At 43.3% G+C, this 27383-nt stretch overlaps 1 protein-coding gene across 3 annotated transcripts in view; it reads left to right on the top strand.

Moving 5' to 3' along the window:
* The window catches only part of SLC25A13 (solute carrier family 25 member 13), a 180053-nt gene that overhangs the window by 98260 nt on the left and 54410 nt on the right, over positions 1 to 27383 (top strand). For 2 of the 3 annotated variants that reach the window (XM_035020603.1, XM_035020605.1), the window contains 7 exons: positions 6387 to 6533; positions 8551 to 8689; positions 9799 to 9892; positions 10127 to 10211; positions 13750 to 13837; positions 14266 to 14424; positions 27188 to 27240. In XM_035020603.1, coding sequence (XP_034876494.1) covers positions 6387 to 6533; positions 8551 to 8689; positions 9799 to 9892; positions 10127 to 10211; positions 13750 to 13837; positions 14266 to 14424; positions 27188 to 27240 — 765 coding nt within the window. The remainder of the gene's footprint in view (positions 1 to 6386; positions 6534 to 8550; positions 8690 to 9798; positions 9893 to 10126; positions 10212 to 13749; positions 13838 to 14265; positions 14425 to 27187; positions 27241 to 27383) is intronic. The other variant, XM_035020604.1, reaches the window with a different exon arrangement.

Here is a 27383-nt window from a genome sequence, read left to right as displayed (position 1 = left end):
ATGTTTATTTCTGTACAGCTAGCAATTTTGAAGAGTTTGATTTTTTTCTTTCCCTCCAGCAATCTGAATGGGTTTGCTGAAGTAGTTGGAAACGGCTGCAGTAAAAGCCTATTCCATTAATCATCATGCAGCAGAATAGCAGGAACAGAAAACCGTTCGCTGGCAAATAAGAAAGAGAAATTGGGCCTCCTTTCATGTGCTTGAGCAGAACTGTCTTCGAGATAGCCCTGGGGCTCCTTGCTCTGTGACCTTGTGGCCTCGGGTGGAGGTTGGCCCTTTCTCCTTAGTCTTTGCCGTCCCTGTCAGCAGCACTTAGCAAGCGCCCCGTCGCCTGGCACTGGTGAGAGCTGAGCTCCCTTGGCAGGGCTGTGCCATCTTCCCAGCTCTCTGGGTTTCCCACCAGGTCCCAGGCCCTCTGTTGTATTTCCATACTCACTTTTTTAAGATATCAGTTGCATTCTTTGGTCACTTGGCTGCTCTTTTGATGTACTGTGGGCCGATCTCCTCTATTTCTACAAGTGTTATTTTTTTCTTCGGGTTTTTGCTAGGCGTCCCCCGAAAAGGAACAGACAGTCCATGTAGGTTAAGATTGCAACTCCAGAGCCGGACCGCTCAGGTGCATGTCCAGGTTCATCCTCAGCATCATGTGACCCTGAGCTGCTCTTTACTGCATTTTCCCAACTACTAAATGGAGGTGACGGAGGGCCCACCTCTTAAGTCCGTTGGGAGGATTCATAGAGATGAAACAGGGAAAACACAATAGTCGCTGCAGCGTAACATACACTTAGTAACAGTTAAATGGTAGCTTTTGGTTTTCTCCCCCACTGAAATCCTGCTATCTCCCTTTCCCACATTTACATTTCTGTCTGTACCTCTAGCTTTCTTTTGTTTATAGCTCAACTTCTGTTTTATAACTTAAGCCCATCTCGCCCCAAGTTTCTCATTGGCAACTGTCTCGTCTCTTTCCCCTTAGGTGTTCTCCTTCATGGTAGATGCTTCTATCTCTCTCATCATCCAAGGGGAGGATTCTTTGAGATCTATCTTGCTCCATTTTATGTATTAAGTCGTCACCAAAGCTTTTCTTAAAATCTCTTTTCCAGTTATCTGTTAACAATCCTCTTACGATTTTACCCAAGGCAGCATCAGCTAGTGGTTAAAAATCCCAGTTTTACAATCAGACAATAACTCAGAATAGATCCCAGTTCTGCCACTTCCTGGCTGTGTGACTTTGGACTAGTTAGTTAACCTCCCAGAGCTCCAGGTACCTCTCTGGAAGATAAAGATAATAATTACTTGACAGAATTATTGTGAGGCTTTCATGAAGTACCATGTTTTAAGTTCTTGGCCTGGCCTCTGGCCTGTAATTAAGTGCTTGGGCGTTCAGCCGTTACTGTGTTCTCTACCCAATCTGGTCTTCATCTCTCTGTTTCTGTGGCTGGTTCAGAATGACTCAGCAGAGCCACTGTTCCTTAGGTGATTTTTTAAAGACTCAAAGAACCTAACACTGAAAGGGTCTTTAGAGGATTTTAAACCATTCACCTCAACAAAAATCAAAGTTCCCACTTAGTAAGTGCCTGTCATGCATGACGTCTCGTTTTTACAACCCTCCACGGTCGATGTTGCAGGGGCTGTAAGATATATACTCCCCTAATCCTCCTAGGAGTGTCATGATTGATACTTGAGCTCTGCTCATTCCTGTTCCAAACTTCAGATGTTTGTCATCATAACAGATTGCTTCCATAACTCCCTGTATTAAAATAAAGAGGTTCCTTGACATATGTTCCTTAGCCTGTTGTTGCTCAGATATTGCCAGTGACTAGGAACCTGCTACTTTGCGGTGTAGCCTGATTCATTGCTGAAGAGTTGTATAGGTTAAAGACTTTGGTGTTTTATGCTAAAACCTGATCCCTATATTTTTTTCTCCATTTTTTTTTTTTTTAAAGAGATATAGAGGACCAGTCTAACTTCTTTTTTGTCCCTGGTAGTCCTTTAACCTTTAAATATTTGAATGTAACTCTTGCTTCTCCCATTGTTCTCTGCTCCTCTGCTCATTTTGGAAACGATCACTATTTTTTTTTTTTTTTTAAGATTTTATTTATTTATTTGACAGAGAGATAGAAGAGCACAAGCAGAGGGAATGGCAGAGGGAGAAGGAGAAGCAGGCTCTGCACTGAGCAGGGAGCCCGATGTGGGACTCGATCCCAGGACCCCGGGATCATGACCTGAGCCGAAGGCAGATGCCCAACCATCTGAGCCACCCAGGCGCCCCATGAAACGATCACTATTTTACTTAAGCCCTACATCGTGCATCTCCAAGCTCTCTGTCCCACTTTTATCCCCTTGGGTTCAGATCTAGAAACCATCAGGGTCTAGGCTCTATGGGTATGCATTAGGTTTTCCTTAAACAGCTTTGGAGGTGCCAGTGAAGAGCTTTGATTTTCAGTCACTCTGCCATCAATAGCGAGCCTGAATATCTATTTCAAAAGTCATTCATTCTCAACTTAAGTATTTACTTATTTATTTTTTAAAGATTTATTTATTTATTTGAGAGAGAGAGAGACAGGGAGAGCACAAGCAGGGAGAGAGGCAGAGGGAGAAGGAGAAGCAGGCTTCCCGCTGAGCAGGGAGCCCAATGTGGGGCTCGATCCCAGGACCTGGAGATCATGACCTGAGCCGAAGGCAGATGCTTAACGACTGAGCCACCCAGGCACCCCTCAACTTAAGTATTTATAGAGTATCTATGTGTTGGCTCCCTAAGGCCTCCTTATTTGTCTTTCTCTACTCAGTCTCTTGGGGTTGTAAGTGAGCAAGGCCAGAAGACCTTTAGATATGGTTCCTCTTCTCCGTGGTCTCCACTCTTGCTGGGAGAACAGTCCTAGCCCTTGGAGCACATAAAAGACATCTTCCTTCAGGAAAAAGTCTCAAATTTTACTGTTTTCTCATGAAAACAGACAACAAAAAATCTAGAGCATTAAGAATAATTTAAAAGCACACTTGAGGGTGCCTGGGTGGCTCAGTCGTTAAGCGTCTGCCTTCGGCTCAGGTCATGATCCCAGGGTCCTGGGATCGAGCCCCACATCGGGCTCCCTGCTCTGCGGGAAGCCTGCTTCTCCCTCTCCCACTCCCTCTGCTTGTGTTCCTGCTCTCGCTATCTCTGTCTCTGTCAAATAAATAAATAAAATCTTTAAAAAAAAAAAAAGCACACTTGAATTTTTGTCTTTTCATAGTTATTAAGATTCCTAAGTGTCAGATATATTTTGTCATCAGATTCCTGACGGTCGCATGACCCAGGCTCCCCAGGTGCTGTGCTGAAGTGTTAGGGGCATCCTCAGGGGGCAGAACTGCCTGGGTTTGCATTCCAGCTTCGCTGCTTCCTGTGAGACTTCGTTTCCTCAACTGCCACAATAAAGTTAATAATAGTGCCCAGCTCATGGGGTTGCTGTGAGCAGAAGTGAGTTTAAACTGTAAAATGCTTTAGAACAGTATCTGGTGCATAATATATGTTCACTAAATGCTGTTAACATGGTTGTTGTGTTGGTTAAGGTAATAGCTTTATTTCTTCACCCAGAAGACTAAATAGTCATGACATAAACAGTTGTTCTTCACAAGGCAACCCACTTCTTCAGCAAACTGCCTTTAGTTTGAGGAAACACTTAACTAAATGTTTTCACTCTATCCTACTATTTAGAGAATGATGTTCAGTTAGCTTCTTGTTTTTCATGGAATTTATGGTGTCCCCAGTCTTTCAGAGCTGTTGGAAATGTATTCTAAAGTTGTTCATCATTAGAGTTAAAAGTGCTTTCATGTTCTGCGATCGAGGGATCCCCACTAGTAAATGTTGGATCCTGAAGTGTAGGCACAGAAATGGTTAGTGACACCATCCCTGTTACAGATGCATCCCCTGCTCTGCCGTGTGAGCACCCACCCCCACTTTGATGTCTGTTTCCCAATTTGAAATTCCGAACAGGTTGGTCTTCGTGTTCTGAGGACATGAGGGGGCCAGGAATTCTGAGGAAATGGGGTGGCCAGGGTGGGTGATGCCTTTTCTGGTATCCTGGTCTGTGGATCCCTAAGACTCTAGTTGAGTTATAAACTGTGGGGGCGGGAGGTGGGGTGCGGATGATAACTAAGTGAACACACCTACTGTTGTTGAGAGTAATCTTGCCTTACAATAGCTTTAGCAGTGGGTCTGGTAATTCGAAGGAGACTGTGTTCATTTACTTTCAACTGAATACATACTGTGGTCATTTTTCACTACAGGGTGTTTAACAGTTGGTTTCTTCCTCTTAAATTGGAGGCACTTATACAGAGAACACCTTCTCGTTCAGTAGAGTGTGATTTGTTCATTCAATTGGTTTTATAGAATACCTGTCACTGAAGATGATGTCTGTGGTTTATTGAGTACCTAGTATATCTAAGGCATTCTGCCTACACCAGTGGAGGGATGAATAGGACATAGTCTCCTTTCCCTGGCGAGGTAGGGGAAAGACAGGAATAGAAACAACTGCTTCAAGTAAGATGGAAATCTTACGGATTGAGGTGCAAGCAGGGAGCCACATGATCACATCAGTTCTTTTCAGCTAAGAGACCTACTTACATTTACTTAAGTGGTGGCATTTGAGATAAGCCTGGAGGAAAGTGGTAGGATTTCAGGAACTACAGAAAGAAGCTGCAGTCTACACCAGGCGGAGGGAGGAATGCAGACAAAGGTCGGGGTGTGTGGAAGGTCTGGAAGGACTGAGCATGGGGTGCTGGAGACCAGGCTGAGAGTAGCTCCTTGGATTTAGTGATGTGCCATTGTGTGGCCTTTACAAGATACCCACGTGGATATATTCTCTGAGCACTTAGGAATTCTGGTCCAGCAGATAAGTGAGATTTGGATCTGGGATTCAAGCCTTCTGAGAAATCTTTGAGGCCTAGGGGAGTAGAGTGAGGAGACTTGAGGACAGAGGGCTGACAGAAGCCTCCCATTTAAGTGGAAGAGTCACCAGGGAGATAAAGGTCCCAGAAGAGCCTTGGGACAGGGACAGGCTGGATCAAAACTGGCAGATGCTATGGCTGAGAAGAAGCTTTTGAATAGGATAAGAACTCTGATTCTTACTATGGTATTGTCTTTTAAAATTTTTTTTAAATTTAAAATTTTCAAACTCTTCTAAAGTAGCAAAGTATATTACACTGTGACCCACCGTGTTCCCATTATGCAACTTCAATTATTATTAATATTTTATCAAGCTTCCTTCATCTCCCACCTTTCTGGGGGAAGAGAAGGGAGATGGAGCACTTTGAAGCATGATCAGGCTTGCGTCACTTCTGCTGTGCTTTAGCTCGCGCCACCTCATAGGGATGATTTGTTTTTACACTACTGTAAGTCATTGTCTCGCCAAAGTTGAAAAAAAAAGCAGTAATTCTCTGTATCAACTAATTAAACTTTTCTCGTTTAAATAATTTGAAGTCCTTGCAGTGCTTTTTAATTCCATAGAGATTAGACCTCTGAGGGCCCATTTGGGAAATGGGCAAGGTCATGAGGAAGATAATGAAATGCTCTTTGCAAGAGATGCTTCTCCTACACAGTTTGATGGGAGGCTGTTTATTTTGCATATACGCTAACTCCCTGTGAATCACAACTGAAATCTCAGTTGGGCTTCCTGTCTTTAGATCATAGGAATTAAAACAGTGGTACTGCTGCAGTTTTGCCACGGCTGACCCACATACCATCCACTTCCTCATTCTGGAGCAGTGTCCTCATTCAGGACCTGTGGCCCTCTCCAGACACATTCTTGATTGTCGTGCTCTTGGGGGTAAAGGGGCTACCATCATCTAGTGCAAAGAGAGAGGGGAGGGATGCACAGGACAGCTCTCCATAACAAAAGATTAACCCACCTAAAATACCAATGGTGTAAAGCCTGAGAAACCGTATGTTAGAGGAACAGCATATTCCAGAGGAGAAGCACCCTTTTCGGTTTGTTACTATGTCACATTTTTGTGTACGAGGTTACCAGTAAGAATTTTTGTCTCTTCTTTGGAGAGAGCTTAATGTCCCTGTAGATGTCTGCATCACCTGAGTTGGGTTTGGCCATATTTTTGGGCCTACCAAACTTCATTCCAATTTTTATTTTCTTTGTGTCCTTGGACTCTAGCAGAACACGGAAGTGATTTGGTTTCTCTGGGCAGGAGATTTAAGGTGGAATGCATTTTCCGAGACATGTTCACTGGTCTGAGCAAAGTTCTGTCTTTGGAAGAAGAGGATAGCTTGAGGGTGTTATTTAACAAGCTGGTAAGGCTTGTTAAATCAAGATACGATCTATATTTCTTCACCCTGATTTGAAATTGAGCAGTCTTTTGAAGTAATTCAGAAACACAAATTATTTCACTTTCATTATTTGTAGGAAATACAATTGGAGCATGCAAAGCAAGCCTTTGTGCAAAGGGACAATGCCAGGACCGGAAAAGTTACAGCCATTGACTTCCGAGACATCATGGTCACCATCCGCCCCCATGTCTTGACTCCTTTTGTAGAAGAATGTCTAGTAGCTGTAAGTTGTAACTTGCCCTAACGAAGCAGTTTATTTTACCTGGCAAAAGCTCAGTAAATAAGGGATTATAAGAACAATTCTTTAAAATTATGTGGAGTTTTTTCAGTTTAAAACACTAACATTTTTGTAATGTGATCCCATATATTACTAAACTTACAGGCAGTATATTTTGGCTAGTTTTAGGGATAGGTTAATTTGTTTTCTGGATCATATGGAATATCTTAAATGTATTAACTGGTTTTAAAAAAGGAAAAACAAATTTATGGTTTCATATTAATTTTGCTGTATATTTTGGGGTATGTCAAATGCTAATCTTCACTCTCATCAAGGCAAAATTAAAAAAAAAAAAATAGTGCATGCAGATATATTTCTTTGAGTGGTCAGCAGAAGAGAAACTCTAAAGCTTCAATTCACTCGGTCATTTAACATGCGTGTATTGAAGGAACAGTGGCGCATGTGATGTGCGGGGCCCGGCTGGCCTGTGTCATAGCTTAAATCCCAGTGGGTGCCCAGCCATTCTTCTGACCTCATGGACCTAGAAGGTGGCCCAGAACATTCTGTGCTGGAGGTTCCCAGGCCTTGGTCACAAAGCATAAGAATGACCAGGCATATTAAAAATACAGATAATGACATTTTCTTCCAGGCCTGTGGATTTATCTCCTATAGGTGGTGAGGTCCTAGAATCTCCTTTCTAAAGCTTCCCAGGTAATTCTGATCATCATGCATATTTGGAAACCCTTACACAGTGCTTTTGTTAGTCCCAGGGAGAAGACTTTTGGAGTGTTTTTACCATGCTCTGGGTTTCCCACAATGCTTACCATAGGCAGGAACTCAGCATAGCTTTTCACTTTCACTTTATTTCCTGGTTCCTCATTTGGGAGACATGGAAGTCTGACAAGGCCTTTTCCACTCTGCACTGTGTTAGTCTAGCTCCTTTTCTGGCCTTCCCCCGCCCTTCTCTACTCCATTTTAAACTCTTAGGTCAGCTATTTTAAATGATTACTAAGTGAAGTTTTATGTGGTTGTTACCTTATAAAGAAGTGCTTTCCTAATAAAAATATTTTGCCTTGTTAGGGAAGGATAGAATTTGAAACCCCAGGGCGCCTGGGTGGCTCAGTGGTTAAGCGTCTGCCTTCGGCTCAGGTCATGATCCCAGGGTCCTGGGATCGAGCCCTACATCGGGCTCCCTGCTCCACGGGAAGCCTGCTTCTCCCTCTCCCGCTCCCCCTGCTTGTGTTCCCTCTCTCGCTGTGTTTCTCTCTGTCAAATAAATAAATAAAATCTTTAAAAAAAAGAATTTGAAACCCCAAACTGAAGTTCCATTCATAATGACCGTGCTATCTGTTTCCCTTGCCCCCTGGGAAGAAATATGGCTTCTTACAAATTCTGATTATCAGTATTCTGACCAGTCTTAACCCCCATCCAAGCATATGACATCTCATAATTTTACCGGAATACGCTTGTTTGCTAGAAATCCCACCAGTGTAAAGTCTGATTATTTATTGCTAGTTCTAAGTAACATGACAAATCATGATATTAATGTTAGATTGACCACTTTCATACTATGTTTGGGTTGGTATAATATAGCTTTACATGTCTAAGCACACACATGTGTGCATGTGTATAGTATAGTTGTGCATGTCTAAGCCTCTCAGAATTGCTCATTAGATGAAATAAACAAACTTATAAAACATTTCCAATTGAAATTTGAACTCTGTAAATTACTACTGGTCCTGTTGTTATAATCCTACACATGTATTTATTTAGTTTTCTAGGACTTGTGTGTGGAGAGTATAAGCTCTGGTCATGATTAGTTGCAGTTACTTTTAAAATTCATTTATAGCTTTTTTTTTTTTTTTAATGTGAAAAGAAAATACTTATGGCCATTTCTTCTTTTCCATGCGTTCTTGATTACTTCCAAAACTAGCATTTGATATATGTACTTCTGAATCTTCTTCATTTTATAAATCCTTTGTTTATTGTTCTCCTCCCCTTTCTTACGTTCAACTTACTTGAGGCTGCTGGAGGTACTACATCCCATCAAGTTAGCTTCTCCTATTTTAATGGATTTAATTCACTCCTTAACAACATGGAACTCATTAGAAAGATCTACAGCACTCTGGCTGGCAACAGGAAAGATGTAGAGGTGACTAAGGGTGAGTGAGAATAAATCTGAATTTTTGCCTGTTAGTATCTTGGTGTATTATTATTAGGGTAAAGAAGGCAACCAGGAAATTACGTTACAGATTTTTCTATCCCATTGACACATATTAACCATATGGTACATGTGTGTGCTCCATCCTTTGATCAGACAAACAAAAGCAAATAAAACAATCTTCAGCAAGTTTTAAATAAACTGAAGACAGCCTCTGAATTAGGGAACCATGTAAAATTTCTTAACTGTTTTCAAATCGTGCTAAAACCTGAGCTAAATCTGTGGCCTCTAAAGTGGCCTTCAGAAGTACATGAGGAAACAAATAATGCAATATATGTTAAGAAAAAAAAAAAAGAAGAAGAAGGTAGCGGGAGGGGAAGAATGAAGCGGGGGAAATCGGAGGGGTAGATGAACCATGAGAGACGATGGACTCTGAAAAACAAACTGAGGGTTCTAGAGGGGAGGGGGGTGGGAGGATGGGTTAGCCTGGTGGTGGGTATTGAGGAGGGCACATTCTGCATGGAGCACTGGGTGTTGTGCACAAACAATGAATCATGGAACACTTCATCTAAAACTAATGATGTAATGTATGGGGATTAACATAAGAATAAAAAAATAAATAAAATAAAATAACAGTAACAACAACAACAAAAAAAGTACATGAGGAATTCCGTAAACTTACACTGGTGACAACCTCAGAACGAGACATCAGCATTTTAATGTTTTTTTGTTTTTTGTTTTTAAAAAAAGAGAATTGCCTTAGGAATTGCACAGCTTCATTAATATAACCTCCCAGGCCTGATGCATGTGAAGTTTCGTATCGGCCTCCTTGTTTTCTGGGACCTGCAATTTGAATAACGTCCTGTGTCATTTATTCCAAGGCCTCCGATGAGACATCAGGCTTTTAAAGTCAATGTTAGAGAAACTATTCTGCACACACCTTCCAGACGAATGAAAGAATTGCAATAATTCTTGCCCTGTTTGGGTTTACTTGAATTCTGTGACTGATAATAAAGTTTTGTGATGTTCACTCACTCCAGCGCCTTGAGTTAATGCTGCATTTAGTGGCTATTCCTTGAATCTTTCCCTTTTAACTCTTTTTCCATACAGGGGAGTTTGTTCTGGCAGCTCAGAAATTTGGTCAGGTTACACCCATGGAAGTTGACATCTTGTTTCAGTTAGCAGATTTATATGAGCCACGGGGGTAAGTTGGCCTTTTTTTTTTTTTTTTTTTTTTTCTAATTAGCTTAATAAAAGGAGGTTAGGGGATGGAGGGGGTGGGGGTAGGAGGAGGGCAGCACAGTGGGAGAAAAAGAAGCCAAATAAAAGAGGACTCTGAAATAGGGGAACAAAAACGGGAATGTTTTCAAATTCCATATTGCAAATTTTAATAAACTAGTGTTTTGTTGTTGCTCATGCTTGTTTTTTTCCCCTTCAGACGTATGACCTTAGCAGACATTGAACGAATTGCTCCACTGGAAGAGGGAACTCTGCCCTTCAACTTGGCTGAGGCCCAGAAGCAGGTGGGCAAAAGGAACAAACTTGCTTCCTGATGTTTCTTCAGTAGGGTACCCCCAAACCTTTTCTACTCGCAGTTGCCTTTTTGGCACTGGTATCTGACCTGCCATTGTAACATTTTGCACCAAAAATCCAGACAATTTCAAAAGGCTGCAAAGAGAAATTAGTTAGAGATGTTCTGATTGACAGATAGTTGCTTGTTACTTTCAAGGATGGGGTGATTTCCTAACTGCACTGGAAGCCTGCCCCCCCACCCCCGTGCCAAAATAGGCAGAAGATCTTTTCTTCTTCCCTAACTCTGGTGCTGGGGGATGGTGGGCCAGGCGCCGTGTTTTGGTGTCGCTGTCCCAGCGCGGCGGCACGTTGCTGACCGAAAGCCTTCTCGGCTCCACAGAGAGGTACTTCATCAGCTCATTGTGTGACTGCCGCGCCTTCCGTTTTTCTGAATATCAAAATGAGATAATTTTGTTTAGTCTGGAGTAATAGTTTGAAGGCTTTTAGACTTCTTTTCTCTGTGAAAGGATTCATAAGTTATGTGGAAACAATTTGAGGAATGCTAACTTTTATTTTATGGTTAACAGAAACCAATCTCGTGAAGTCATGAGGGTCAGAAACTTAAGACATGGGACCTCCTCACTTAACTCCTGCTCGACTTGCTGTGGGTCAGGATTAGAGAATAAAAGCTTTCATAGCATGTGTTGTGCTTACACGATGTTTGTAAAGTAAATCCAGTCACAGACGAGCGTCATTGTAGAAAAATACCTCCTTTAAGGCAAAGCCACCCCTGAATCCTGTGAGACTTAACAGTTTTTGGCTTGGAGCTCCGAGTCTGCACAGAGACGCCAGTTTGACCACAATGGGTTGATGCGGCCTACATTTTTAGGACGGGCAGGCCTCGAGCCAGCACCCCTCCTTTCAGCTCTCCCCACACCCCCCGAATGCAGCGGCGAGTTTTGTGTGCAGCGCGTAGCTCAGAGTGGTGGGTGTGTGCTCAGGAAACCCGAACGAGGCACCTCTGGAATGCCGGCTGGCTGTTACAAGAGGGAGCCGATGTCCCCGAGTGCAGGAGAGCGCACTGTGTGGTCACGTGCGAGGTCGCAGCTCCATTGCTCTCCGCCCTTTGATTTTTAAACGCTGCTTACCAGACGCTTAGCTCTTCGTCTCTGTGCAACTAGCTGTCGTAGAAATTTGGGAATTAAGAAAAAGCAGAGGGGTGTTTTGTTTTGTTTTTAAAAGATTCCTTCTGTTCTCCAGCTGGCAGTGGTAGCCCACAGTTTTTCCTTCCTGCTCTCTGCAACTTTTGAGAGTTTATGGTGGGTGCTCATTGATTCTGGCCACGCAAGGGTCAGATGAGATTTACAGCAGGAAATGATTGGCTGCGGCTGAGAGGTTGAGAGCGATTCACAGCAGCCTTGCCTGGAATATTCTTTCCTATGTAAACGCCAGTAGGCCTGACAACACTGACGGACTCAGGCAATGGAGGTCATCCACCTGGTAGGCTCCGTGCTAGCGTGGATCCTCAACAGAGTTGTGCAGGAATGGGAATCTTTCTTGTCTCATGAGCATGCTACACTTTGAGCTTCAGAAAAGTTAAATGAAAATCTGGGACTGCATTTATTTTGTCTTTTCCATTAAGAGTTAGTGATAGCGGTTAGGTCCACTGTGCGCCCTCCCCCCATTATTTTCAAAGTACTTTCACTCATTATTTTGATGCCAGAATCTAAGTCTTACATATTTATATCCATATAAAAAAAGTAGTGCCTTTCTTAAGGATGCATTTGTCAAAATGAGGTTACTTGTGGTTTCCGTCTATGCAGAGATAGAGTTGGAAAAACCCCATGAAATTTGCAGAAGACATGCTTTACATTCTAAAGATGCATATTTCTATGTAAAGCTATTTTCAGTGAAGTAACTTCACAGGAGAGTCCAAATTATCTCATTCTGTTAGAATTGTGTAAGATTGACAGCAACTAAAATTCAGTGGGTTGATAGCTGGGGTTGGTAATTATTTTCATTGTTCACCTATTTTAATTATCATGGCTTTTGAAAAAACAAACTTTATTGAATGTATTCATTCAACAGGTACTGTTAAGCATTAACTATCACCCTCATTTGACAACTTTGCGTGACATAAAATTACTGTTTTATTTATGTAGAGCAGAAAAATGCACTACTCTGAGATGTTCTGGCATCAAAAGCACAGTAAGGATAGTAGGTCAAAAGAAAAATAAAATAACAACTGACTGGCGTGAAGTATGAATTTAGAAAAAAGTGGATAGGAAAGAGGAGAAAGTAACAATTACTTGTAATACAACCACCTAGTTGTAGCCACTGTAAATGTTTTGAGTTATCTCTAGGTGTTGGAATAGCCAAAATGTTAGTATGTTTTTATATGCATACATATGCCCACAAATAATTTTAATTAAAAACAACATCATATTGCACACAGTCTTTAACATTGTTCTTAAAAGATTATCATGAAATATTTCAAACATTTATAAAGGTATCATGAATACCTGTCTACCTGCCATATTCCTTTTAACCTGTTTTCACTTTATAAGCCCTTATGAACATTTGTCTTAACATCAAATAATTCTTTTACAATGACATATGATTTCATTTTAAGGCTGTAGCGTTTTTTTAATGTTTATTCATTTATTTAAGTAATCTCCATACCCACCGTGGGACTCGAACTCACGACCCTAAGATCAAGAGTCGCATACTTTATGGAATGAGCCAGTCAAGCATCCCAAGGGTGCAGCGTTGTTAACCAGGCCTCTATTATTGGACGTTTAGGTTACTTTCAGAGTTTTTGCTTTTAAACAGTATTGCTTTTTAACATTCATAGGTTGATCCATGTCCACATACATGATTATTTTCTAGTCTCATTTTTTATAAGTAGCTCTGCGGGGCAGAGGTTATGTACAAGAGTTTGGGTGTATATTACCAAGTTTTCCTTCAAGTTTATACTAGATTAAATGGCAGGTTTGAGAAGCCCCAATTTTTATCAACTCTTGCCCGGCTGGGTGTTGCCATTAGAAAACAAACTATGGTGACAGATGGTAGTTAGATTTATCATGGTGAACACGTCACAGAGTACCTCAATGTTGAAACACTTTGTTTTACACCTGAAACTAGTATATTGTAGGTCAACGACACTTGACTAAAATGAATAAACAAAAAACCCCCAAACCTCCCAGTTTGCTTGAAGAAGAATGATGTCTTATTAATGTTTTTAAGTTTGGATCTCCCTAATCACTGCCAAGAATTAAACAGTTGAAAATAGGTTCATAACGTTTTTGGGGGAGTACATAATGGTTTTCATTATGTTCAGATTTGATTTGCAGCATTAACAATAATAATAACTTTTTCTTAATAAGAACAACAGAATCTAACCCTGCCTTCCTCTTTGTTATGTTAGTTGGTATCATGAATTTGGAACCCAGGGGGCAATTTAAAAAAATCATATGTGCTCATTTCTGTTCTGTCCTTCTTTCTGTCTCCTGCCCCCTCCCCCCCGCCCCGACTCCTGTGTGTGCAAAGAAGAAGGCCTCAGTGGACTCCTCCCGACCGGTTCTCCTGCAGGTTGCGGAGTCGGCCTACAGGTTTGGGCTGGGTTCCATTGCTGGAGGTTAGTCATGGATGAGTGCAAATTTTTCACTTTTATCATTCCTCTGATTTTTTCCTCTGATTTTCCACCTTACAGTATTAATGGACAGAGCCTTCCTTGGTCTTTCCAAGCGCATGTCCCGTGTGCACCTCTGGGATGGGACAAGAGCAAAGGGAACGTCCCCCATACCTGCCTGCGGTCAGGGCCTTTTTAACTTAGCTGCAGATAGGCTTTTTTAAGATGGGTGAACAACGCAGTTAGGCTGTAGGTGATGTGTTTTTGTACATTTGAACTGTCTGGGACATCATTTTATCAGGAGACACTTGGATGAAAATCCAGTTGTTTATTAGGAAAGTTCGTGCCGTTTGACAGTCTGTACATGCCCAGTTTGTTCCTCTGCTTCATCAGGCTTCTCTTTGACGTTGACCAGTGGTATGGTCTTATTTTAGCTGTTGGAGCCACTGCTGTGTATCCTGTCGATCTCGTAAAAACTCGGATGCAGAACCAACGATCAACGGGCTCTTTTGTGGGAGAACTTATGTATAAAAACAGCTTTGACTGTTTTAAGAAGGTGCTACGCTACGAAGGCTTCTTTGGACTGTACAGAGGTTAGTGCTGTGTGCTGAATCCATGTGAGGTGAAACAGCAGCCAGAAGGTTTGGTTTTCCATCTGCATGCCTGAAAAGGATTAGGGAGACTGCATTACAGTGGAAATGCGGCAGATTCTCAATTATCCATGCTGATGGGAGTAGGCTGGAGGCATCCAGGGCATGGCTAATCAAAACAGCCCATAATCTGAAAGCCATTTATATTGCTCTTTAGTATGTTTTATTTCTTAAAATAATTATTTTTTATAAATATCCTCCGTGGGTTTTTTAAAAGGCTAATATTGGGGCACCTGGGTTGCTCAGTCGTTAAGCATCTGCCTTGGGCTCAGGTCGTGATCCCAGGGTGCTGGGATTGAGCCCCACGTCCGGCTCCCTGCTCCTCGGGAAGCCTGCTTCTCCCTCTCCCGCTCCCCCTGCTTGTGTTCCCTTTCTCGCTGTGTCTCTCTCTGTCAAATAAATACATAAAATCTTTAAAAAAATAAATAAATAAAAGGCTCATTTTGTTTGTTGTCTTGAAGTAACTCTGCTCACCAGTTAAAAGGAAAAGGCATCCTGGGGACGGGACAGAGCCTACTTGGGATTAATGATTGTCCTTGAATATACCCCAGAAAAGTCTATCAGGCGGGTAACCAAGGGTTTAGTGGAGTCCTCCTTTACTGCCTCTTTCTTAAAGATGCCTCTTCCCTTCCTCTCACTCTGCACCCAATGGAGTTGAGTCATACACCACTCTGACAGGTAGTCCTATCCAGCTGCTCCTTCAATCATCTAAGGCTCATGAAGCAAGGGAAACAGTAGCAAGATATATGGCATCACTGATAGAAAATATCCCACAGATCCTGACTGGTTTTCCATTGTCATTGGCGTAAAGAGGCTTAACTTTATTTCCCAACCTCTCTGTATTGCCTTCTACAAAGAGAAAAGAAGTAAGTGTATTTGCATCAGCAACTGAAATACTGTATTGCGGGGCACCTGGGTGGCTCAGTTGGTTAAGCATCCAACTCTTGGTTTTGGTTAGGGTAATGAGATCGAGCCCCATGTTGGGCTCTGCGCTGGGCGTGGAACCTGCTTAAGATTCCCTCCCTCCCTCTGCCCCTCCCCCTGTGCACGCACACTCTCTCTCTCAAAAATAAATAAAATAAAATACAGTATTGCAAGGCGGTTCAAGCTGAACCACTTTGCCATTTGGCAGCTGCACTGTTGGCAGGGTCTTCCCTCCCTTTCAGTGCTTGCTCTAGAAGAAAATAGTATTAATACTCTGGGGACAGACCTTGAAACTGGCAGCCACGTAAACCTTTGCCTCTAGGCCTCTTCTGCCATCTGCTGACTCCAGTCTTCATCTTATGCATCCAGGTGTAAAAAAACAAAGACCCCTCTTGAAATCTCTCACCTTATAAACTAGGGGGTTTTGAACTCCAGAGAAGTTCCATTTTGCAGGTTCTGTTGTGTAGGTAGATAACTCCCATCAAAGGCCTTTTGATCTGTTCTCTGCCCTCTTTCCCTCACCCCCTGCCTCTTCTGACAATCGAGAAGGTCTTTGACCCCAGGTGATTGATGATGACCCTTACAGGGTCACTGCCTTCCATTGAAATACTCTTCTGTCCTGGTGACAACAAACCTCACAGATGAAATGTCTCCCAGGTAGTGCAAGGTTAATGTCACAGTGCCTGCTTTGCTGTGATTCGGGCAAAGGCTGCCACCTTCCCTGTTCCCGTGGGTTGTGTTCTGCCTGGAGAGCTTTGCGTGTCAAGCCAGAAGCACGTCTGAGCCTTCCCATTGCTTCCCAGACTACTTTTATGGCCTTCCCTCGGGATTGGATTAAATGTCGAGAGTGCCTTTAGGATTGTGAGAAATACTTTTTGTCCTGCTGAATGTCTTTAATATGCTTGTGTTGACCTGGTTTGATTTCATGTTGAGTCCCTTCTCTTTCCTCATTGACCAGTCTGACAGATCTTGATTCTTGGTTGTATACAGATTTTCTTCCTTGACCTATTCTTTTAACCCCATAGACAGGACAGCTTAAAGCATACCTGAGTATTGAGTGCTGAGGTAACATGGCCATCCCACAAACCTCTTGCTCTTTCAGAGATTATATCTGTAAGATGAGGGGCTTGGGGGAGGGGGCGGAGCTAGTTTTAACTCCTTAGGGAAGGGGAGTCAGCCCCCCTATTAGAGATGGAGGCTCACTTTGAAAACCAAAGACGCAGTCCTCCCCCTTTTCCTGGTTTAGAAACAGCCATTTATCTCACCTGTTTTGGCTGCCTGAACCCTAAAGGGTTCCCTTTCAGAGGATGCTAGGTAGAATGTGAGTATAAGAAGATTAATTCTGGGAATCATTTCTGTTCATTCCCTCTTGACTTCTTCTATTTTCCAGTAAATGATTTTAAAGCGAAAGATTTATTATAAAACCTTGTTTGGTTTCTTTCTTTAGTTTGGATCTTGAGAGCAAAGAGATGATTGGCAGTTCAGGTTAAAAAAATTATTTATAACCGTGCTTCATAAAAATGACCTGTTCCTGTTACTGCTTAGGTGGGGACCAGTTCCCTTCCGTGCTTTGCACATAATCATTAATTAATAATTGTATGTAACTGCTTATTTATGAATGCTTGTCATTAGGGCGGCAGAAAGATCAGATGAAAATGGGAAGCCATCAGTACTAGGAGAGATTCTAAGAGAAACAGCCAGACCTGACGTACCCCTGGGAATCACTGTCCTAACCTGTGTGTGCATAGTCAAGACAGCGCACGGTGTACGTGATTTTTTTTACTATAAATTTCTCATGAGATGTAGTTCTACTGTTACAAATTTTATTTTAGGGCGCCTGGGTGGCTCAGTCGGTTAAGCAGCTGCCTTCGGCTCAGGTCATGGTCCTGGAGTCCCTGGATCGAGTCCCGCATCGGGCTCCCTGCTCTGCGGGGAGCCTGCTTCTCCCTCTCCCTCTGCCTACTTGTATTCTCTCTCTCTCTGTCAAATAAATAAATAAAATCTTTAAAAAATAAATAAATAAATAAATAAAATAAAATAAAAATTTTATTTTAAGGGAAACTTGAATTTCAATTTTAGGAATTTAGAATTACCTCTGATAACGCTTCACCTAGCAGGATGTAAGACGGTGTCAGAGGACATCTCTAATTTATAAACATGTTTTGAAATACGGAGCCAATTTTTTTATTAGGGAATTTTGCTTAACATGTAATTTTTCTGCATCAATACATATATAATTGCTAATATTTCCTGAATAGTATAATTTGGGAATGTTGCACAAGTAAGGTCTCTCCCCCTATTTTTAAAATTATCTTTATGCATATTTCGGAAAAAAGTTGGCAGTTAACCCTGAAAGAAGATGCTTGCAGCATGTATTCTTATTATAAGGTTAATAAGCATCTTTCTCCCTCTCTTTTTTTCCTTTTCTTCCCATAACAAGAATACAGATCTCTAAAGGGGCGCTGTGTTTGTATCAAGAGGTAATTCCTCGTGCAACAGCTAGAATGAAGGTTCTTTCTAAAGAACTCTTGAGCCCTCCACCACAGGTGATTTTTCTGTTTGCTTTCTCTGGCCGCTCCCAGCCTCCACATGCAGTCCGGGAGGTTATCCAGTCCTAAATGTAGAGCACATTTCAATCACTGCCCCAGGGTCCAAAGGGGAGTGTCAGCAACTGTCCTCAGCGGACTTGGTGGCGTCCTGGGCCTCCAGCAAGCCACAAGGCCTTGTAGTATTGGGGTTTCTTAGGTCTTACTCTCCATGTCTCTGCAGCTCACTGTTCCTTGTCTCTGAGAGTCTCTTATTCTGGAGGGATCAGGAAGGAGCCCCTTGGAAATACTATGGGACTGACTCTGCAGACCTTCTCTATTATATACACTACTTTCTTTACAAGAAAATGATTTCCCAAGGTTTTTCTGTAATTTTTGAAAATCAGACCCCCAGGCTAAGTCTAAGTCTGCCTGTATGAAGGGAAATAACACCCGAGATAATCCAGATCTGCCTGAAGTCACTTGTAAAAGGCTTCCTTTATTTCCTCCCCACTCCAGATTGATTTCATGCACTCAGGTGTTTAAAATTTTTAATGAAGTACCTGACAGCTCATTTGGTTTGAATGAACTGCATGACCAAATGAGTCAGTTACTGGCCTGCTATTGACTTGGCATATTAAAGAGAAACAATCGATTGCGTAATCGTCCCCAATTAAATGCTCTTACCAATCAAGGAATAACTAATTTCTGCCTTTAAACTTTGCTGTACTCTCCTCCCTCAGATGCTTGGGGTAATGAGATGAGCAGCCTTAGAAAATGGAAAATGTTTGGGGGAGGATCTTTGGGAGAAAGATAGATTCAAGAGAAATCAGAATCCATGAGAATTACTTCTTAAAGGAAGGTCTTTGTTTTTGTTTCTGTTGATGGGAGAAGTCATAAAAAAAAATCTGCCAGAAAGAGAAATTAGATCATTTTATGAATTAAACTTAATTTGGAGCACTACTTAATTTTCGAGTTAATTGGCAAAAAAATTTTTTTGTTTGTTTTAATTAAACCATTGATCTGGGCATACAGAGTCTTAAATGGGTCTATTTCATGTTGTCTGTGTGGTGCGAAAGCAGTCGTCTTCCATCCTGGAATGTTCTCAAGGTGACATCTAGAGGATATTGTGGTGATATCTCAGGAAGTTATTGATACGTTTGCATTCTGGAAGGAAGTTTTGTCAGACAGCTAGTTTAAGCAAGGCCTCTTCTGGTGGTTAATGGCTCTATAGAGGGGAGTACCCAAATTACACGGGTCTGCGGTGAAATTCCTTCTTGCATAATTCTTGTGGATAAAAATAAATTTAAAAAAATTCTAGCACCAAAATAAAACGATTGGAGTTTCTACAACTGTTTTGCATAACTTAAGAACGCATGTGTCTTGGAACCAACTGCAGTGAATCTTTGAACTGCACCAAATCATGGCTGTCGATCCATGTCCAGCAAAGCTTCTAATGAGCACAAAATAGATTGGTTTGAATCTTATTTTTTTTTTTTTTTGGCCAGTTTTTTGCATTAAGGGTATTAATTTAGGGCATTAAGGCTGTGAAAAGATCAGAAGGCAGACATTTGCTTCTAGGAAACCATAAGCTGGGTAGTCACATCTGTGGAGATCTATAGGAAGCACAGGGTGTTAACATGGGAGGCAGAAGTAGTACAAGGTCAGACCAAGGAGGGTGGGTGCGTTGTCAGAGGCCCCAGAGGGCCGGATGACAACAGCGGTGAGCTTAGAAACTTGGGAAGGATGACGAAAAGGTGGAAGTAGACAAAGCCCAGGGAAGAAGAGATTGAGTGAGTTAGCGCTGGGCCTGCAGAATGGTCATTTATAACCAGTTACTGCCATCGCTGAAGCTGCAGCAAGCAGAACAGATTAAACCTCAGCAGCAAGGAGTTGAGGTAGAAGAAAAGATGACTAGGAGTTGTCATGTACCAGACGGAAGGAGGGGATAGGACCTCTCTTCCCAATGATCTTCACTTCTAGAAAGCCAGCCCCAAAGCAGGAGTCAAAGGAACTAAATCCTTCCTAGACTATAAATCAGTATCAGTCATTTATATTTTGACACTCAGTCTTCCAAAGGCATCCTGAGCCATGGCTGGTTCTTGACATTTGGAGTAAAACATTTAACCCAGATGAGAATCATTTAAATCTGGCCATCTGCACTGCCCGCCCCCACCCCCGCCTCCATTTCCCAGCTCCACTGCCCAGTCCCAATGGGGTGCTCCCCAGGAGCCCCGCCCCAAGTGATCCAAGGGCTCTGAAAGGGGATAGCTCAGTAGGGAGGGTGGAAATTCCTCATGCCTCAGGGCTATATGAGTCAAAGGCGGACAGACAAGTGGTTGGAGGAGGAGGGAGGAAAGAAGGCTTGAACAAGTGAAGAGAGAAGGCCATGGAACTAGGAGCAGGAATAAAAGCTGTGAGACAGGGCGCGCAGAGTGCTGATAGCTCCAGAATGAAGGGTAATCTGATGTTGAAAGCAAGGAGGGCTCTCTGGGAAGATGAGGGCAAGTGTAGTGGCCTCTGTGGGGAGGTCAGGAGGGTAAAAATTTAACATTGGAGGGGTTTCCTCTGGGTTGAAACTAGATAACACAAAAAAGTGCTTCATGTGCCTTTGGCTAGAGGAATGGGGATCGTTTATGTGCTCATTTCCCCTACCAAACTCCACTGCTTGTCTCTGCCCTGAATGCCCCCTTCCCCATTTTACTTGCTCGTTGGCGGTCCCTTTCTCAGGACTGTGCTCTGCCCTGAGACAGAGATGCTGCTTTAGTTACGGAGTTTCTTCCTTGCTGTGGCCCCTCAGCATCTGTGCTCCTTCCTGTCTTGTGCAGTGTGGCGTTTCAGGAGAGCTACTCCGTGGTGCTTACAGTTGTCCATGGGCCGGCAGCCTGGCTCGCCACCTGCTGCTCTACCCGAGCCCGCTTCCCGGTGTGTGCCCGGACTCGGACCTGTTCTCCAGGTCGTAACCAGCAGGTTGGCCCCGCCGTTCAGTGCCCGATACGCAGCACCTGGACAGAGAAGTGGAGGCATGATGTGGGTGCCCACCACCCCGCCACCTCCTTTCGCCATGTGAAAGGGCCCATCCATGCAGGGTGCTAGCTCAGGGCTGGGTGGGGCCCAGAGAAAAGTTGTGGAACAGTCTGGGGCCAGAAGAAAAGCCCTTACAGAGCAAAGAAGAAAGTTGGAGCAGTAAGTCTACTAGAGGGACCAGGGAGGTGCCGAGCACACGTGGCAGAGCCCCGGCTGGAGGGGAGTGGTGGAGCTGAATGAACTCAACTCCGAGCGCCACGGCATAGTCCCTGGTCACGGAGGGCCTTGGGACAAGCTGCTTAGCCTCTCCAGATGCCAGTGTCCGTGAAGGAAGAGGAGAGTGATGATGGTGATGGTGATGAAGATAAAAACAAACAACAAAAAATCACTTATGTAGTACTTCCTGTGTGCTTGGAGGGCTTTATGTATATGAACTTAAGTCATTGTCAGAACTACCCCATGAAGACAGTACTGTGTGTATTTCCATTTTATAGATGTAGAAACTAAGGTACAAAGAGATTGGGTTAAGTTGCCCACAGTGATACAGCTAACAGCTTACGGAGTCAGCCTGCAGACTAGCATCCCGGATCCAGACTCCACACTCTTCCTCACCTGGCTCTTCTGCCACTCGGCAGAATTGTAAAGAGGCGCTTATTGTGAGAGGTTGAGCAGTGTTTAACTTCTTAACATAAACATTTTAACTTGAAAACCTAAAGATGTGTTGTAAGGTCTGTGCTAAGAGGAAGCAGGGCCACGAGACACTCTCAGACCAAATGTGCCCCCACATCTGGGGGACAGCTCTTCTAAGGATAGGCATCATGCTATGGAGACCCCATCCTACTCTGGACTTAACTCTGGACTGTGAACATTATTCAGGCAGAATTGCCTCTTGTATGCAGGAACAGAATCAAGGATATGCCTTGAACAGGTAGATAGAAACATCTCGTTTTTGAATATGTAATGAAGGTTGTGAATAGTATCTAGCTCTACATTTACTCATAGAATTATCGTAATAAACCAGTGAGTCATCATCAGCATCTTGATTTACCAGTGAAGAACCTAGAGTTCAAAGAATAACATCCCCAAGATCACTCAGCAGGAAAAAGGTACAGACCTCGGATTCCAGCCCAGGTCTGTCAACCTCCAAAGCCCAGTCTCCAAGCCATTCATTTTGCTGCCAAGCCATTGGAAATAAATCGCTTCAATTAGGCCAGCATTATTAATGAGTTTCTTTCAGAGTCCCTTCCAACTCTGAGATTCTAGAATTCTGTTTCTAAAAGGTTTTTAAGTAAAGAATAACATAGCAGCCCTCTGATCCAGCACACGGCTCCAGGAACCTCTTTGGGGTGCCGTAGGGAGCTCATGTTGGAGGTTCCTGATGTGGGCTTAGTCCCCACATGTCCAGTGCAGTTCTTGTTGTGTTGCACAAGGGACTGGGATCAAAGGGACTAGTGTGATTTAGATCTCAAACCTATGAAATTTGAAGACAAAATACTATATTAATATTGTACCCTGTAAATCTTTTCTCGCATTAGCAGCCTTCTGGTAAAGTTTGCCAAGGAAGCATTGCCATATGTGCTGATGGAGCTGAACTAAAATGAGAAGATTAGAAAACTAACCACACTAATAAATTTCATTTGAGGCAGTTGGAAAATAGACTGCTGTTTTGACAAGTTAGAAACAACACACACATCCATTCTCTGTTAAAATGAGTTTCCAGAATCCAACAGAAACATCTTATATTAGAAGCCTAATTTTTCTGCTGAGTTACCCAGATGTCAAACATATATGTACTTTAAACTTCACTGTGATCGTGTTGAAGTGCCGTAACAAGACTGGCTGTTTTAGGCGTTACTGAGCCACATCCCCCCCCCCCCCCCCCCCCCCCAGTCAGGGAACCAGGAAGGTTCTTGAAATTCCCACCGCTGTGACTTTTCATCGTCCCACAGATCATGACCCTTTCCAGAGAGCATTTACACAGGGCTGCCAGTGTCCAGGCCCAAGTCCGTAGTGGCACTCGGTTCGGGTTGCAGTCCACAGCTGCCTTTGTTTCCCCACTTAGCCAGGGCAGTCACCACAAGAATGGTCCTTATCCAGTGCGTCCCCATGTGCCAACATCTGGCCCAAGTCTTAGGAATGGATCTGTACTTTGGTTTTATTCTTACTGAGTTGAAGTTACTCATTTAGTGAAACTCAGGGCCTCCGATTATATTACTTAACCTCTTGATTACTCTCCCTGCCTTAGGTCTCTGCCCTTAGCATCTGTCCTTCACTTGCCTCTAGAACTTTTTACTCTTTGAACTTCACTCTTTACTTTAAAAGCCACCCCATGTATCTGCAGAATTTGGCACAAGCTCCTTAGTGTGCCCGGGGAGAGAAGCAGTATGATGCACCAGATAGGAGCACCCCCTCCAGCCAGACCGCCTGGGTTGAACCCATTCCCCCATCTAACAGCTGAGTGACCTTGGGCAGGCTCCTTAAAGTCTGTTGCAGTTTCTCTTGATGAGGTAAGAATAACTTGCGCTGAGTTACTCTTTTGACTTGTGTGGATTAAATGTGTTGATTCACCTAAAGCCTGTAGAATAGTTCCTGACTTGTGGGAGGTGCCCCCGAATACTGGCCGTTGTCACTGTCACTACTGCGGTTACTTATCTCCAGGTCCGTGATCCAGCCACAGCCTTCAGTGGTCTTGCCCTAACCCTGACTGTGCCATGCTCTTCAGACTTGGGTGCCTTTCACTCACTGGCCACGGCGCCCTATGTTCTACCCACATCTCTTTTCTCCGGTGAACCTCTGCCTTGCCTTCAAGACCCAGGGTGCTCTCCTCCCTCTTCCTGGTTCTTTCCGCTGTGTTCACATAATTCTTTGATGCTTCTTGGCTCTGGTACTCACCACTCTTTTTTTAGGTGGTTTATCTCCCTTCGGGGGCACACAGAGATACCTAGGGGTTCCCTTTTCTTCTACACTGAAAATTTTTCTTGGGACAGGGGGGCGGGCACAGACTTTGCTGTGTCCATCCCAGTTCCTTCCAGTCCCAGGTGCACAGAAGGCACTTGGTAAATGTTTGCTGAACAAATAAATATTTGCTGCCCTATATTTAGTCTTAAATACAGGGCTTTCTCTTTTGTTTGGTTTTGTTTTTGCTATTCACAGTACATTACTAAATTTATAGTGAGAAAGACAAATCTCGATAGCTTAAAAGGCTAGCTGAAGTGATTGTGTCTTAACACTGTAGTCATTTGGCTCCGTGGGCTGTTTTTTATTAGTCATTTTAAAAGACTGTCACGGGGTAGTTACAGAGATAAGAGATCATCATTTAAATCACAGTGCTTTCAGCCCATCCATGGTTTTGGTCTACAATTTAATGATGAGAAAAATACATCTAGTGAGTAAATATTTAACAAAACATTTTGGTACTTGACCTGAATACAGAGGAAAATGGAAATTGTAAATGTTAAGGTGTAGTTAAAACAGTGCAAACCCTATATTTTACCTGTAGAAATTAGCATTGTAGTTGTATAAAGTCATTAACAAAGCCTCTCTCCTCATATTAGAGACATCGTATTCTGTCATTTGGTATAAGTAAAAGATTCATAAGTGAATGTAGTCTAGGAGGAGAGAGTGCTCACTTGGAATAAGCACTTGCTTGGCCCAAATGGTTTCGTATTCATGTTTTCTGTGCTGCTCTGGTTCATTTAGAGTATAAAGAGCATACATAGCCTGCCTCCACCTAGTGAGAGCAGAGTTTTGGTAAGAGTTTACTTGAGAGAGAAAGAAGACAGAGATCTGATTCCAGGGTAGGAATGTCCCTAGGACCTGGCCTCAGAGGGACCAGAAGATGGTCAGGGCCGCTCTCCCCACCTGTGCGCCCTTCCTGGGCTGTGTTCTCTCTCTTTGGTGTCTCTGTTGCACTGGCTTCACATTCTCTTCTGTCTGTCCGTCCGCTTCTTTTCTTACGCTTCTGCTCCTCATGCTTCATCGAGGCAGTAGGCCACCCAGGGTTTCAGCCGGCCACCCTCCCGACTCCACAGGGTGTCTGCTCCGTCTGTGCCTCTGTGCTGACTGGCTCTTCACTCTCAGGGCTCTGTCGCGATCCTGGACGAACACTCCCCACTGGCTCGCTAGCAGTTCAGAGGTCCCAGGTTACTGGACTCATGGCCTGCGCGTGTTTTAGGTTTCTTATCCTTGTGCGACCACCTGTGGGCCTGCGTGAAGCAGGATCCAAATATGGCAGCCTAGAAAAGACATTGCAAACTCAAGTCCAAGGTCAGGCAGGTTATGTACGTGAAGAAAGGCAGGGTGTGAGAGGCAGATACATGTTTGCCATGGAGCACAGGATGGGTGAGTGTTGTCTAAAAACATGGACTCTTGAGGAGGAGGGCTCAGGTTGGAATCCCACCCTCACCATTTATTAGCTGGGTGATTCAGAATGGATGAATCTCTGTGTGCCTCATTTTCCTCTCTGCAGGGTGGTTATAAGGATTAAATGAGTCAGTAAAGTGCTTAAGGTGGTGCCTGATACATCCTAAGTAATACGTTAGCTGTTTTTAGGTCAGCTGTTTTTAAAGAACATTCTCATTAGCGTCAGCATCCTTATCATTGAGTTCCACAGTGAAATGAGCTTTCTCCCATTTTTCCTAAAACATGAAGCTGTTTGTGCTTTTTGTAGAACCAGAGGCACAGAAAAACATTTCTCTCTTGTGAAGATAGCAGCAGAGCAAGAAAAATGAATGACAGTTGTCCTCAGTCCCGTGTCGGCATTAGGGAGTGGGGGGCCTTAGTGAACCGATGCTCAGTCCTAACAGGCAGAGCCTCACCCAACTGGAGCAGATTGCCATAATGTCAAAGAGGCCAAGGGCTGTCAGATTAGTCCATCCATTGATCGATCGATCTGTCTTTACATCTTTACAATAAGCTTGAATTACGTTTGAAACCTTGTACTACTCAATAAAACACATCTGCAGACTGGATACAGACAGCCCTCAGGCTAGTGACTTTTGGCCACAGGCTGAGGGAGATGGTGTGTGCCAGGCTGGTCTCTCCAAAGAGACTGTAAGTAGACCTTCTTAGGTTGACGAATTAGAAAATTGTTGTTCCCAACAAGGGCTAACACCGTGAAGTCCCTCTCAAGGACAGCAGTATGACATGGGAGAACAATGCATTCTGATCCTCAAGGTTAGCTCACAGTGTGTTTCCAAGAAAAAGCATCTGCCTTTCATTTTATTTTCTTGGAACAAATGATAATAACATTTTTTAGTATACCTATATCGGTCTGCTCCTGTTGTGAGTGCCTTTCCCAGAAGCGGCCCTTTCCTGTCAAAGGCATCCTCTTCCTGTGCTCTGATACGTAATTCCCACTCAACATACTTAAAACAGAGCTTTTCACTTTCCACCCCACACCTGTTACTCTCCCCAGGCTTCATCTCTCCCCAGGTATTCACGTCAAACCCAGTTTTATGTCCTGTCTTTTTACACAGCAGCCAGAGTGGTGTTTTTAAAATGTGAATTAGCATATCACTCTCCTGATGGAGGCTTGTAATTCCTTCTCATCTGACTTAGGCTCCTGGCCTACAATGCGTCTATAGCATCCGGCCCCGACCTGTGCCTGCTCGGGCCTGCTCTTTGCCAGGTGGCTCACTGACGTTCACCCTCATTTTTGAGCACACCGGGCTTGTTCCTATTCTGCTTTCGTTGCCTTATCTGTTCCCTTCCAGAATGCATTTTTCCCCAGTTGTCACGTCTTCAGTAAAGCCTCTCCCTTCCTTCCACCTGGGGCTGGTCAGAGCAAGAACCTTGTTTGTCTTGTGCTTGTCACCAAGTTATAGTTGCTAATGAATGAATGGCTAAACTGTGGGCCTCCAGGGGTGGGCAGATGAGAAAAGTGTTAGAAAAAAATAATATAGTGGCTAAAGTACACTTATTTCATGTATTTAAGAGGCAGGAGGGAAAAGAGCAAACTTATGGAATAATGAGATTTACTATATCACTAATACTGTTGATTTACCCAACGTGCAAACGACCCAGAATATGAGTGGGAATTTACTTGGTCCTGATGTGGCTCTTAGACACATTTGTACTTACACATTCCATTTTGAGTATTCTCATTAAAAGTAATAGCCTAAAATCGCAGCAGAGATTGCCCCAGTGTTTAGATGGTGGTCCCGTCTTTAGAGTTGCTGATTTGTTTAGTTAACGGTAATTTATTTAATATACTTTTTGTTGCTTTTTAGGTCTGTTGCCACAGTTACTGGGAGTTGCCCCAGAGAAGGCCATAAAACTTACAGTAAGTCTTTTCAGTTGATGCTTCTTATGCAGAGAGTTTGCACACTCAGGAATCTAGCAGATATTCTTATGGGAAACAGCAGGTTTGTGTTTCCTCGGAGGTGCTAGCTAATTCGAACCTAGGCACTCGTCACACAGTTTTTT

The sequence above is a fragment of the Mirounga leonina genome, unplaced genomic scaffold (genome assembly GCF_011800145.1).
Source record: "Mirounga leonina isolate KUSES-001 unplaced genomic scaffold, KU_Mleo_1.0 Mir_174, whole genome shotgun sequence".
NCBI classification, from domain to species: domain Eukaryota; kingdom Metazoa; phylum Chordata; class Mammalia; order Carnivora; family Phocidae; genus Mirounga; species Mirounga leonina.
Note: the sequence above shows the minus strand (reverse complement) of the source record. Positions and strands in the feature narration are given on the sequence as shown.